Source organism: Sphaerodactylus townsendi, linkage group LG10 (assembly GCF_021028975.2).
Source record: "Sphaerodactylus townsendi isolate TG3544 linkage group LG10, MPM_Stown_v2.3, whole genome shotgun sequence".
Classification (NCBI taxonomy): Eukaryota; Metazoa; Chordata; class Lepidosauria; order Squamata; family Sphaerodactylidae; genus Sphaerodactylus; species Sphaerodactylus townsendi.
Window position 1 is genome coordinate 58,651,330 of NC_059434.1, and position 13,201 is coordinate 58,664,530.

The 13,201-nt window shown below is 39.8% G+C and overlaps 1 protein-coding gene across 6 annotated transcripts in view; it reads right to left on the reverse strand.

Moving 5' to 3' along the window:
• Positions 1–13,201, reverse strand: part of SPATA5 (spermatogenesis associated 5) — a 168,154-nt gene that overhangs the window by 152,168 nt on the left and 2,785 nt on the right. For 4 of the 6 annotated variants that reach the window (XR_007245646.1, XR_007245645.1, XM_048509796.1 and 1 more), the window contains exons 2-9: positions 12,497–12,621; positions 11,513–11,670; positions 10,418–10,476; positions 8,377–9,006; positions 6,270–6,399; positions 5,408–5,464; positions 3,497–3,620; positions 1,930–2,185 (exon numbers count right to left, since the gene is read on the reverse strand). Coding sequence is in view for 4 of the 6 variants with exons in the window: in XM_048509796.1 (XP_048365753.1) it covers positions 1,930–2,185; positions 3,497–3,620; positions 5,408–5,464; positions 6,270–6,399; positions 8,377–9,006; positions 10,418–10,476; positions 11,513–11,670; positions 12,497–12,621 (1,539 nt within the window). In the remaining 2 variants the exon portion in view is untranslated. The remainder of the gene's footprint in view (positions 1–1,929; positions 2,186–3,496; positions 3,621–5,407; positions 5,465–6,269; positions 6,400–8,376; positions 9,007–10,417; positions 10,477–11,512; positions 11,671–12,496; positions 12,622–13,201) is intronic. The other 2 variants (XM_048509795.1, XM_048509794.1) reach the window with 2 other exon arrangements.

A 13,201-nucleotide genomic window follows, 5' to 3' on the forward strand; every position in this document is an offset into this window, starting at 1 on the left:
CATGTTCTATAAAGTGATGGTGACTTTGAAACGACCTGGTGGGAAAAAATCATTGTTTGGTCATGGTGGGAGAGGGTGGCCACCCGGGGGGGGCGGGCATCAAACAGGTTTTGCCCAAGGCTCCAGTTTGCCTAGGTACACCTCTGCAGACTGGCAGTGGACAACCTCTTCCACTTTAGACGCTGCTGGGCACAGAACCTGGAATCTTCTGCATGCAAAGAAGATGCACAAAAACAGAGCCCTTGCCCCTCTTCTATTAAAAAAGTCGCAATCACCCTGGGAGTAAAAAGAAAGGCATTTAAAGAACAGAGTGACATGTCTCAACTGTTAGGACATTTCAGTGCAATTTATCGAAGCTTAATTAGTAAAATGTTTCATACGTTTGTTAACTTGCATCATTGCCATATATTATTTCAAAACACAAGAGTTCCTGTGCTGCTTTAGAGGGTTAACGCAGGAAAAACAGAGATAATCCTGTACAGAATGGAAGAAATCAATTGCAACAAAAATATACACACAGGCTTGATGCTTTCCATTCAGTACAAGAATATCTCAGTTCTTCAGTACAAGAATATTTCTGTTTACTCAAGATACCCAACAGTGGAGAGGTACTCTGTAACTTTATCCATTTTAAAGTCCATAAATAGCAAGAATCAAAAGTTAATGTTTTGTGTAGGGGGAAAAAATCAGATTTTGAAAAGTAAACAATAGTGATAGGCACAATTCCAAACATTTTCTCAGACAAAGTCATTTTACTCTTTTTTCTGCCAACATAAAATAAAAAAGCATCTGCAAAAAGGTGACTGAAGGACAAAATACATTTCACAAAATGATCATAACATATCCAAACATACCTAAAGTTATTATCAGCAACTTTAAAGATGTGGACATTGGGCTTGGTATTTCTAAGGCCTGGAACATGCCTGTTCATAATTATGCTTTAAAATATTTTTTTCTACACGTGTTAAAATGTAAATTGTTCAATCTGGAAGACATTTCAAAATCCTTTTTCTATAACTCGTTTTGGAGAAAAAGTGTTAGCTGTATAGGTAAGAACTCACATTTCACCACTAGATGTCACCCCAATGTAATAAGTGACTACTGTGAATCTTCATTACTTTTCACATGAGATTCGGTTCTTCTGCCTTCTAAGGGATTCTGTGCTATTTAGAAAGCAGGCATCCCCCCTTCAACCAACAACATGCAATCCAATATAAAGGACTCAAAACCCACTTTCCATTTCCAACATAACTACAGATTACTTATTCTGACCCACCTTGCCTACATTTTCAAGATTTAATTCTAATTTCCTGCTACACAAGAACCATGATTACAATATATAAACTGAAACAGACTCAAAACAATGAACAATTGTGCCTTACTAACAGCTTCACAATTAAAACTGGGCCTCACTGATGGATATTTTTTTACCTGTTCTACAGTCTGGCACAAGCCTGAGGCCTGTTTTATCAATATAATTTTAGACTGTGTAGTTTGTTTCAAGGTCTGCTATGGTTTTATTGTCTTTATTTACTTGATATCATTTTATTGCGAGCAAGCACAAGTAGGTCCTAAAGAAAGAACACAGTTTTTCTAAACAGATACTAAGGTTTATTAATTAATCAACTGACTCAACGTTATAGTCCTGGTTGGTTATCTGTTCATCATTTGTAGTAAGAGGCAGAACAGATTATAATTCTCTCTCCTTGGTCCAGAGCTGGATGTTTAAAACTGGAAAACTAAAAGTGCTCCACTTTACAACTATTTTGTGATCCTGTCTTAAGGTCTGGTTCACTCACACTGGAACATGCAATGTACTGCAACCCAACTAATACAGCCATGATCTCCTTATCATATATCAATGCATCCAGACTAAATCAATTCATGAAGCAGGGGCACAGATGCAAATGTGAAGTGTGTTATGCTTACCAGCTTCCTTGCATAACGCTGCTAGGTCTGCCCCCACATATCCATGGGCACTGTCAGCCAACTGAATCAACTCTGTTGCTGATAATGAATGAGGAACCTTGTTAAGAAGCTTGTGGAGGATTTCTAGCCGGTCTTGAGCATTGGGAACACCAATTTCTATCTCCTTATCAAAGCGTCCAGGTCTGCGAAGTGCTGGATCAAGTGCGTGGGGCCGGTTTGTGGCTCCAAGTACCAAGAGCTGCCCTTCATTGCCTTCCTAAATTAGTTAAAAGATTTACTGTAAGTCAACAGTCAAGCCAATGGAGTATACTAAATAAACTGGGATCCTTTTAATATGGGAGATCAGATTCCCATTCTGCTATGACACTTAATTTATAAGACTGAGGATTGAGATAAGAACTCTGAAGCACTGAAATCAAAGAAAGGGGACAAAGCCAGTTAAGTGCCTGTTGCTCCAATTCAGCCTTAGCTGATTTTCAGCCTGAACTTATCCATGCTAATCAGATACATTCAAAACAGCCATGACAGCCCTCAAACCCATTGAGGTGAAAGTTACTTCCTACAGTAATTAAGAGATACCAATGGGATCTAGCTGGAACCAGCTTTCAGTGATGTAATCCCAAGCAACCCAGAACCTGCTAAAAAAAACAACCCATATTTTTCACCATGGTCTCCACGCCATGATAGTAATTTACCAGATCTTTACTTCACCATGCTTGCTCCCATACCTATAAGCTGAAGAATAGCAGTCATTCTAACCTCTGTTTCAGGGCATCCTGGAACAGACACTGCAGAATCAAGTGGAAATCCACAGAATGTGGATCAAAATTCCAGTTCCTTCCAAAATATTTCCAGAGCTATAACTATGTGGCAGTCTATATCATGCTACCATGTCCTCTGCTTACTTATACAGTGGAACCTCAGTTTTCGTTGATAATCCGTCATCTGGTGGAAACCTCAGCAAAATCCGAAACTGATGAAAACCGAGGCAAACACTGGGAAGCAATGGAACTGGGGTATACAGGTCGCCATTTGTTGTTGCAAAATTAGAACGCGCCCGACGAAATCCAACAAAAACCGAAGCAAACGACAAAAAAACAAGGCAAAATTTTCAGGGAAAGAATCGACAAAAACCGAAACTGACGAAAACCGACAACAATGAAAACCGGGGTTCCACTGTACTTGAACATAACTATTGGGACAATGGATAGTGAAACAAACTGATGGGGTTCTGAATAGTCCAGCATGAATTAAATTGATCTTAATCAAGTTCTGGCAGATGAAGGAAAGGCTGCAGCCAATGGCATTTAGACATGTTCAAACTTTTTACAGATCACAAAGTTCTTTACAGCAGACAGTAACAAACAAGGATACAAATAAGAATTAAACAAATTCTTCAATCTTGTTTCACTGAAAATATCAGGCTTCAGTTTTGTAATACAGAAAGTTGACAGACTTTAAAAGCGGTACTGTAACAAGTCTATAAAACTGTTTCCACAAGGCAAGTGGTACAAACACAATTATTTAATGTCAAGCACACCACCATAATCAACATCGTTTTACTTACCGATCCGATGCCATCCATCAGTGTTAATAACGAAGCTACAATTCTTTTCTCAACTTCATTCTGTGCCCCTTCTCGTTTGGGACAGAGGGCATCAATTTCGTCAATAAATATAATGGATGGCCGACTGAAAAGGAAAGAATTCAATTCAACATGGAGTCAAAAACATACAAATTAAAAATGTTATAGTGCAAAGTTGCTCATTGGCTGATTCACAGTGAAATCCTAAGCAGATTTACATCCTTCTAAGCCTACTAAACTCAATGGCTCGGAAGGTTAGGACTATACTGCCACAGTCTTTCACTAATAAGGGTAACAAAGATTTTAGGTACTTCATATAAACGGAAGTAGTAAAGTTTGGTTTATTTGATCTCTCAGAACTTAATCTTTTTATATTATGATCCTGAAACAGAAAATCCAAATGTATTAAAATGTATCCTATGCTCAGGCATAGGAGAAGCTGACATTTGGAATATACCAAGTTCAAGACACCTGACTGCGAAGAGTACAAAAGTGTATAGAATGATAGAGTTGGAAGAGACCACAAAGGCCATCAAGTCCAATCCCCTGCTATACAGGAATACAATCAAAGCACCCTCGACAGATGGCCATCCAGCCTCTGTTTAAAAATCTCCGAAGGAGTCCCACTACCCTCTGAGGCAATGTATTCCACTGTTGAACAGCCTTTACTTTCAGGAAGTTCTTCCTAATATTTCGGTGGAATCTCTTTTCCTTCACCTTGAATCCAGTACTCCTTGTCCTAGTCTCTGAAGCCACAGAAAACAAGCTTCCTCCCTCTTAAACTTGACATCCCTTCAAATACTGAAACACAGCTATCATGTCATCCCTTAACCTATGCTTCTCTGAACTAAACATACTCAGCTCCCTAAGCTGCTCCTCATAGGGCATGGGATCCAGACATGGGACATCCAGCAAACAATTCAATAGGATCTGGACTGCATAAATCTGGAACCAAGCCTAATAGAACTGTGTAGTTAATTCTGAATAAATCTGGATCAGTGCATAAACCTTTTCAACTTACAAATATAGAGACGCCTGCAAAATCAACTTGGAGCTAAAAAGCAAATCTAGGCCGCATCAGCACACTGTTGGATATTGTACTGTCTTTGTTTTTTAGCAAACATTTGCAACTGGATTGGTTTCTCCAAGATATCCAGTTCCAGTTTATTTATTTAGAAGGTTTCTATGCTGCCTTTCTGAAGAACCTACATGAGAAAGCTTACAAAACCAAACATCAGCGATAAAAACCCAACCACAGCATAAAACAGCAGAAATTATTGCTATGGTGCAACAAGAGTGCAGCAGTTATGTGTGAATGTACCCCTGGGGACATACCTCACAAGGCAAACACACCTGTTACAGCGAGTCTTCAGAGTTTTCCAACTTCTTTGAAAATGAACCTGAACTATCACACTGAAAACAAGCAGTGTGATTTAAGAATGCAAGGACAGCCCTGCTGGATTTCAGTGTTGCAGGCTGCCTGGAAATCCATAAAATGGACATGAGGGAAACAGTCCTCCTTCCTCATTGTTTATCCCTCACAACCTGACATTCAAAGTCATACGGACATGTAGCTATGCTGATTGAGGCACAATGGTCACTGATAGAACCTAGCCTCCAAAAGGTTGTGTAAGACATCTCAGTTACCATCATATCTTAGTGGTGAGTTCTGTAAATTGCTCAAAGAAGTACTTTCTAATATCTGTCCAGAATCTACAATTCATCAATGAAAAAGGAAGAAAAATCTCATTTTCACAGCAGCCATAAGCTTTGAAACATCAATCACAGCTTCAGTATTCTTGAAGGGACCCCAGGACATGTCTTATTTGTGAGGCTTAACCCATTCAACCACCCAAGATATGAAGTAACTTCTCTGAAGAGACAAAAGCATACCATAAAGCAGCTTCTGAAAATATGTGTCGTAATCTAGCTTCACTCTCTCCATAAAACCTGCAACCAAATAAAAAACAGTTGAATCAGCAAAGTAGTTAATTAATTATGCAGTCAGCAGAGCTTTTAAGAGTCAACAGTTAAAACAGAATATTGAAATTATTAAAATCTGGCTGATGGTTATTTCTTCATCTGGGATCTTATTGCAATGGCTACATTAAAAAAAACACTGCCACTTTTCCAGTAATATGGACATTGTCACCATCCAGAAACAAGGTAACTAGCTGTTCTGCTACTTCATAGATAATACTGGACCAAGTTTGAGAATACTCAAGTTCAAATCCCCTCTAAGCTATGAAATATAACCGGTGATGTTAGGTCACTCTCTTTTTCAACTTAGTTTCGAGGATAGAAGTACTGGTTTGATGAAGGGAGTTTTGATTCCTGAAAGTTTATACCCTGAAAATCCTGTTGGTCTCTAAGGTGCTAGTGGACTTGAGTCCAACTCTTCTATCAACCTAGTGCTCCTCTGAAAGTTGTTGTTATGAGGATAAAATGGAGATGATAAAGTATTCAACTCCTTGGAATGAAAGATAAGATATAATTATATTACACATAGGTTGGCATTTCTCTGTACAGTCCTCCAAATTGGGATATCCACAAATTATCATGAAAACATTCATATGAGAAATCATTACCAATTCCTTCAATTCCATTTGCAGAAGTAGAGATGACCTATCTGCAGGCAGGACTCAGAGACCACTTTCTTGCTCTTAAGTAGCCTCTTCAGTATCAGCATCTAGTAAGTACAGGTAGGAGTACAAGGACAACAAGGCAAATATAAATAAAATTTTGCACAACTTACTTGCTAATAATTTCAGGACCATTAATTGTAGTGAAATGAGCTCCAACCTCATTTGCAATTGCCCTGGCTATCAGGGTCTTGCCAGTACCTGGCGGGCCATACAGCAGCACTCCTCTGGGTGGTGGGATTCCTTGAAAGAGACAGACACAGAAATAGAGACAAAGAGATCATGTTTACACCTGCACCCTAAAGTGAGGAAACACATGTTATGGACTGATATTCATCATTATTATCCATACACCAAGCAATTGCATAGTTCATAAGCCTAATAATTTCATTGCATATCTTGAATTTGTTTATCTAAATCTCCAACATTTTCAAGAGACAGGGTAGTGGCATAAAATGTTTTTGTTATTTACTTTTTAAATTTATTTATTTATTTATTAGGCTTATATACCGCCCAACCCCCGAAGAGCATTTTTACCTAATTTTTTGGAAGTGCAAAAACTTATTCTTAGTTACCTTTAGCATGATGCATATTTTTATTTGTATCGATTCATTCAATGTAACCTGCTCCAAATCCAAGCTAGGAAGGCAAACTATAAATAACATCAATAAATATATATTATAAATATATATTATTTGGTTCTTTCACGTATTACTAGCATAGTATTTGTGATATCCAGATGAAACTCGAAGGCTGCAACTTTATACAAACTTTTCAATTGTTGCAGAGTTTCACAATAATCAGACCCAAGTTAAGCATTTCAATGGGAGAGTCCCAGATAGGTGTTTCAATTCTCCCACTGAGGCTAACAAGGTTTAAAAAGGCTTATGCTGTATCATCTGAAACATAGCATCTTCTAGTTGAAATTTTTTTTAAAGATTCTAAAGCACAAAAGAAATCAATCTCTACCTCAAGGTAATAGTCAATATTAGTAATATGATGGTGCACAATACAAACTTTCTTGCCATTAAAGATTCCATCCATATGGGTTTTTTTAGTTATCTGCAGCTCACTATGTGGTTAAGTGTCTACATGAAATCCTGTCCATATGCTTAGAGTAGACTTTATGAATACACACACAAACAGATGGGATGTCACTGGAATAGTGGAGTATGCATAAGAGGAACTCGTTTGAATTAAATAGTGAATACTAGTTAAATTCCATGTTCCACTGGCCTTCCGCTGAGGGAGAACACCAACTCAAAACGTATAGGATATTTAATTTTCTCAAAACCGCTGATCTACAAACAAAAAGGTGAATAAGAAGCTGAAAATCTGAGAACATTTCAGTTACCATGAAGGATCCAATGAAATCCTGATAATGAAATGTATGCATTGGTTTGTTTTTTTAATGCACCTGATATCCACATAGTTCAATAATTCATAAAGTTAAAGGCAGAGAACAGGACTACAAGATTTAAAGTCCCATCCAGTTGGGGGGGATCTACCTGTGGGAGTGGCACATGGCCACTCCAACGGATTTGCCCTCCCCAGGGCACTTAACCCAGCGTGCAGGTGCTGTCAACCCCCATCCTTCCTGGTGCTGGAATGTGGTGCTGAATGCCATGCCAACGTTCCGCAGGCCCATTGTTGGGTTGGGGGGTTGACCAAGGGAGGAGCAGATATTAGGCCAGTGTAAGTCCACTGCGGTCCAATGGACTTCTTAGCAGCGGGGAGACTGTTTGACTTTTCCAGTCTCTTTGGGGGCAGTGGCCGGAGCAGCCTCTTTGGGGACAGCGTCTGCAGCATCATGGCCATGTGCCTGGCTCATGGATGGTGCCACCTGCCTAGATTACCTTTATTCAACGGTGCATAAAAAGAGACACATGAAGCTCCTTTATTCTGAGTCAGATCACCAGTTTACCAAGGTGACTATTTTGTCAGGCAGTAGCAGGATCTCAGGCAGAAGTCTACCATATCACCTGCTTACTACCTGATCCTTTTAACTGGAGATATCAGGAATGGAAGGTGGGATCTTTTGTGTGCTCTACCAACGAGGCCACAGCACCTTCCAAGTAATACAAAAAATAAGCAACAGTGAAATAAAGATATACTACTGGAAAAGAACTTGAAATTTGGCCTTGTCATAGCTGAGAAAACAATTTAAGCTAATGAACAACAGTAACTGTAACTAAGAGGTCCACTTCAGAGATATCCTACCATAATTTCTAAACAGGTCAGGATTCTTCAAAGGAAGTTCAATCATTTCTCGTATGGTTTTTAGCTGGTTACCGAGTCCACCTATTGAATCATAGGTCACTTTTGGTTCAGGATTACGTTCTTCTATTTCTTTAGTCTGAGATTCAATGAAACTGATCTGAGTCCTTGCAGAAATGAAGTAAAAGGGACCAGAGTTTTGGGGCACTCCTTTGTCACCAGTCTGCAGCTCTGCTCCATCTGTCAGGAACTGCTTGCTTAATGATACTGTAGCAGAATGAGAAATGGAGGTGGCAACATCGTCACTGAATGAGTCATTCCCTTCTGTGTTTTCACTGCATGCCCCAGTCTCTATGGGATTATCAACCAATGCACTGTGATCCAGATGCTTACACGGAGTGCTCGTGGATACTTCATGATGGCCTTCTAGGGATAAATTCCGAAGTTTCAAAGATAAGTCTAAATCACTGGAGTCAAAACTGGAATTCTCCACTGATGTCTGCTTTAAAATGGAGCTGCATTGCATTTTAAGCAGAACCCCATCTGTTCCTTTCACCTTTGTCACCAGCAGGCTGCAGCATCTGCCGTAGAAAGTCACTTGAAGGACATTGCCTGGTAAAACAATCTTGCCTTCTATGAGAAAGAAAAAAGCAGAAAGGTTTTTTTTTTAATCTATTCAAATGCTTTTTTCATCACATCATCCTAGCTTACATACCATGGTGATAGGGAGCATCGAGAAGGGGAAACATGAAGTAGATGACAGAAGGACAAATATTTGTTGTTATGCTGAGGAAATGCAGGAGACCCTGGAGCCATTGGCCTGGGAACAACACAATAAGCTCCTTGGATTTCAGATTGAGAAGAAATGGACCCCCTTTATGAAGACAAATCAGCTCGACAGTGGCCGTTTCCCCACCCACCGTTTGTTGTGCACTACTTTCCCCAAGTAATGCGGGGTCCAGCGGCCCTCCCCACTACAGGGGCGGCGACAACGCAGCTGCCCCGACTCTGTCGCTCTCACGCCCCCTCAGCGCGCGTCATTTCTGACACGCAGGGCAATGGGGAAGCCCAGAAAGTTCAGCCTCCAGAGCTGCGCTTCAGCCAATCAGAACAAAGACCCGCCCTGCCGATCACCAGCAAACGAGCTGATGTGGCGAAAGTAAGTTGCTCTCCTCTGCAGCCCGAGGCAGACGAAAGCCCGAAAGCTTCTCCTACGGTACAAGCTGGAAGTGGGGGAGACCGGGTTGCGTTAACTCCAAAGCTGGCGGGCCTTCATAATGTAGACCAGTTTGCCTCAGCATTTTTTTTTTTTGAAGTGGGAAATCGCCCAGTAATAACCTTTTTCTCACTAGCCAGGAAGAGACAAGATGTCGCTTTTGGTGTATCCCTAGAGCAATAAAAACCAAGGACATGGTACTTGTTGTGATTGAGTAAGTCAGTGGTACGAAATGGGGGCACACATTTCAGGATAGGGCAAAGAAGAACCTTCACAGCTGGAAGAGAAAGAGGTAAAAAGCCTAGCACACTCTGGGAACATTGCATAAGCCAGGGAATGGGGAGAAATAAAGTGAAGTCTGCATCAACCAGCCTGAATGTCAAAGTTTCAGCTTTGTTTGCTTCCATTCCTTTGAAAGGAATGTCAAGTTAAAACCAGTGACTTATATAATCCATGCATTTTTTCCTCTTTTTTATTAGCAGTTTCTGTAAAATTACTGCTAATGTTCTGATACCCCTTTCCTGTCCATCTATGTACTTAGAAAATAGAGATTACATTAGTGAATCAATATTTTTTTTCCTTTTTAAAGATCTCAAACAGTTACCCAAAGGTTCTTACCCAAGCATTTGGTTTTTTATCCACCTGTAGACAAAAACACCTGACTAACCAAGAGAGTTAGAAGATAGGGGACAGGTGGGCATGTGGCAGCTAGCGCATTCCTAAAGGTAGACTCAAATCTGTGCCTCAAATCTCTGACAACAAGTTTGCATGGTGGCAGGTATCAATGCTATCCAACAGAAGGAAGGGACTAATGGGTGAAGCCCTTACCTAGATTTCTCAGAACGCTACTAGACAATTCTTCAACATTAATGCAGGCATCTTCATCCCTGGAAACATAAGAAAATGTCACTTTACAATACGGAACCACATGGTTCATAATTATAACCCTATATTGACTCACGTGACCAGTAAAATGTTGTACTTGTTTTCAAAACAGTGAATCGTACTCAGCTTGTCAGACAATAGCGTGCTAATCTACTAAACATGTCCACAAAACACCTACAAAGGATTCTGTTGTACTACTTCCCTTTCTGAAGAACTTGAAAAATGCTATTCCCCAAAATAATTAAGATTATTTCTAGATGCCAGTTTACTGCACAAGTGATTGCACAATCAGCTTTAGCACTTTATCAGCAGTCCAGCAAAAGAAGAGGCATAATGTCGCATGGGATCTGGGCAACGGTCTCACTGCCCTGTCACTTCACAGCATAACTGAGTCCACTATTTGGATTAAAACTGAATACATGTACTCAGTCAATAAATCTGACACTCAAACCTTTCCCTCTGAGAAGTTCTCAGTTCCTTCAAATAAAATTACAATAACAGTGGGAGCTCTCAGCTCAGTAATAGAAAGTATTTGCAGATCTAATCTCTGATTAGGAGAAAGCTTGTAAATAAAGGATCAATTTCAAGCCACTCCACAATGCAGTGCCACAGATCTTGCTAATGTTAACATATTGCCTTCTTTATCCCAAATATCCCAATGAGAGCATCCCTTCAAATTCAATACTTGGGCCTTCAAATTCAATACTTACACTTCAAATTCAATACTTACAATCCCTTCAAATTCAATACTTACACTGTACTTCTCTTCTAAACTTACTTGTGCACTTTTCTTTCTTTATAGTCATCTGCTCCCAAGTCCTAAGCATGATACTCTGCATGCCCAGCCAAACTATCCTATTGCCCAAATGAATGCCATTTGCTCCTTCTATCATGGGCTTAACATTGATGTGACAGATATCCACTTCACCCCCAGGAAGCAGAAAAATGACGCCCTCATTATTACACATAATAAAATACACCTGCTTACACTACGCTCAGTCCAGGGGATACAGAAAAAATCCAGGCAGGTCAACATACCTCAACTTCACCTCTACTTCCTCTGCCTGCACCACAGCACCAATCACAGGCTGGACAATGACCCCATCACTAGGTACCACTCTCAGATTTTTCTGTGTAGCTTTGCTTAGGCCTATCTTTCCAACTGGAAAGTTCACAACTGGCCATGCAGTACAAACCTATTCAATTTATCATGAAAAATAACCAGAAATTAACAAACTTTGAATTAAAATATCCACACAAAACACATTACAAAGGCAGAGCACCCTACACACATTTGGGATGTCCCATGTGTGCCCACAGCCATTATGAAATCAGAAGCCCTGCAAACAAATGACTGTTTCAGCAGCCTAACTAATCCCTGATGCACCATTTTCTGGATGATGAAGAAAAGATGCAGTAGCTGCAGCAATACAGAGAACTGACAAGGAGTGTGGGGTGATGCATTTTATTTAATTACTCTGCTTCTCCCCCCCCCCCCTGATATGGACACTCAAAGTATCTTAGAACATCATTCTCTCCTACTGTATTTTCTCACAATAACCACCCCATGAGGTAGGTTAAGCTGAGAAAACATGACTGGTCCAAAGTCACTCAGCAAGCGTTCAGGATTCCAGTCTGATACTGTATCGGCGATGTCACACTGGCTGTTAAGAATTCTGGAGGAGAACATTAAGTGCTGGGCTGGGAAAGGGAAGGAACCAAGAGTGACAGAACAATGGGGAAAGCTCTGTCTTGCTGCAAAAAGTCATAGCTCTTTTCCTAATTTAAAGAAATGTCAAGTATTTTTTTAATATGAGGAAAAAAGGATGCATTTATGTCTACATTCCATACTATATAAAAATTAACTATAACAAAGTACCACAGAACAAAAAATGTCAATTAAAGTCCCTATATTTGCATGTGCCATATCAGAAACAGCAAGTTTGAAAGCTCTTTAGTGTTTTGTAAGTACATATTTATTCCTCCAAACAGTTTTTAAAAATCTTTTTTTTTAAATCTCACCTCTTGTTTTCCATTTTTACCAGTAAGCAGGATTGGTCGCCCTATGCATATATTTCCGGATTTCATGCTGCTGAGGGCCAGCTGGGCAACAGATTTCCTGAACACTTTAGGAACTTTGTCATCTGCTAAAATGAAAGCAAAATAAACATTTTTCAAGTACAGATTATTTTTAGCAATGGGTTTTCCAACGGAAAAATCATTATAAATAACAATACCGTAGTTACTATGATACAGAAATTGATGTGTGTAAATTAGTGTCAAAAACCTTGTAAACTTCTGGCTATTGTAACCTACCATAACAAGGTACAATATTCTGATACCAGGGAACGTGTCTTGGCTATGGGACAGCCATTGCTGTTGCTTGCAAAGTGCTCAATTCCTCCGGAAACAAATATGGAAAACACAGGAAACTTCATCTAAGAATTACCTAACTAGCAGAACAGACTGGGTTGGGGGACAGGACAGCAGGCGTGTTACTACATGATCCCATCTATCTTAATTTGGTTTCTTTGTTCTTGTATTACCAGACATCATTGAACAGAATCACAAAGAAGCGACTATCACTGCACTCCTGCCCTGTAAGGACTAGTTAAAGAATCAGATGGGCCACAATGAATTAATGACATGAACTTATACTACTAAATAAGCTGGGGGTCATAGCTTAGCAGCTGATTTTCTGCTTCACCTGCAGGCAGATCCAGGTTC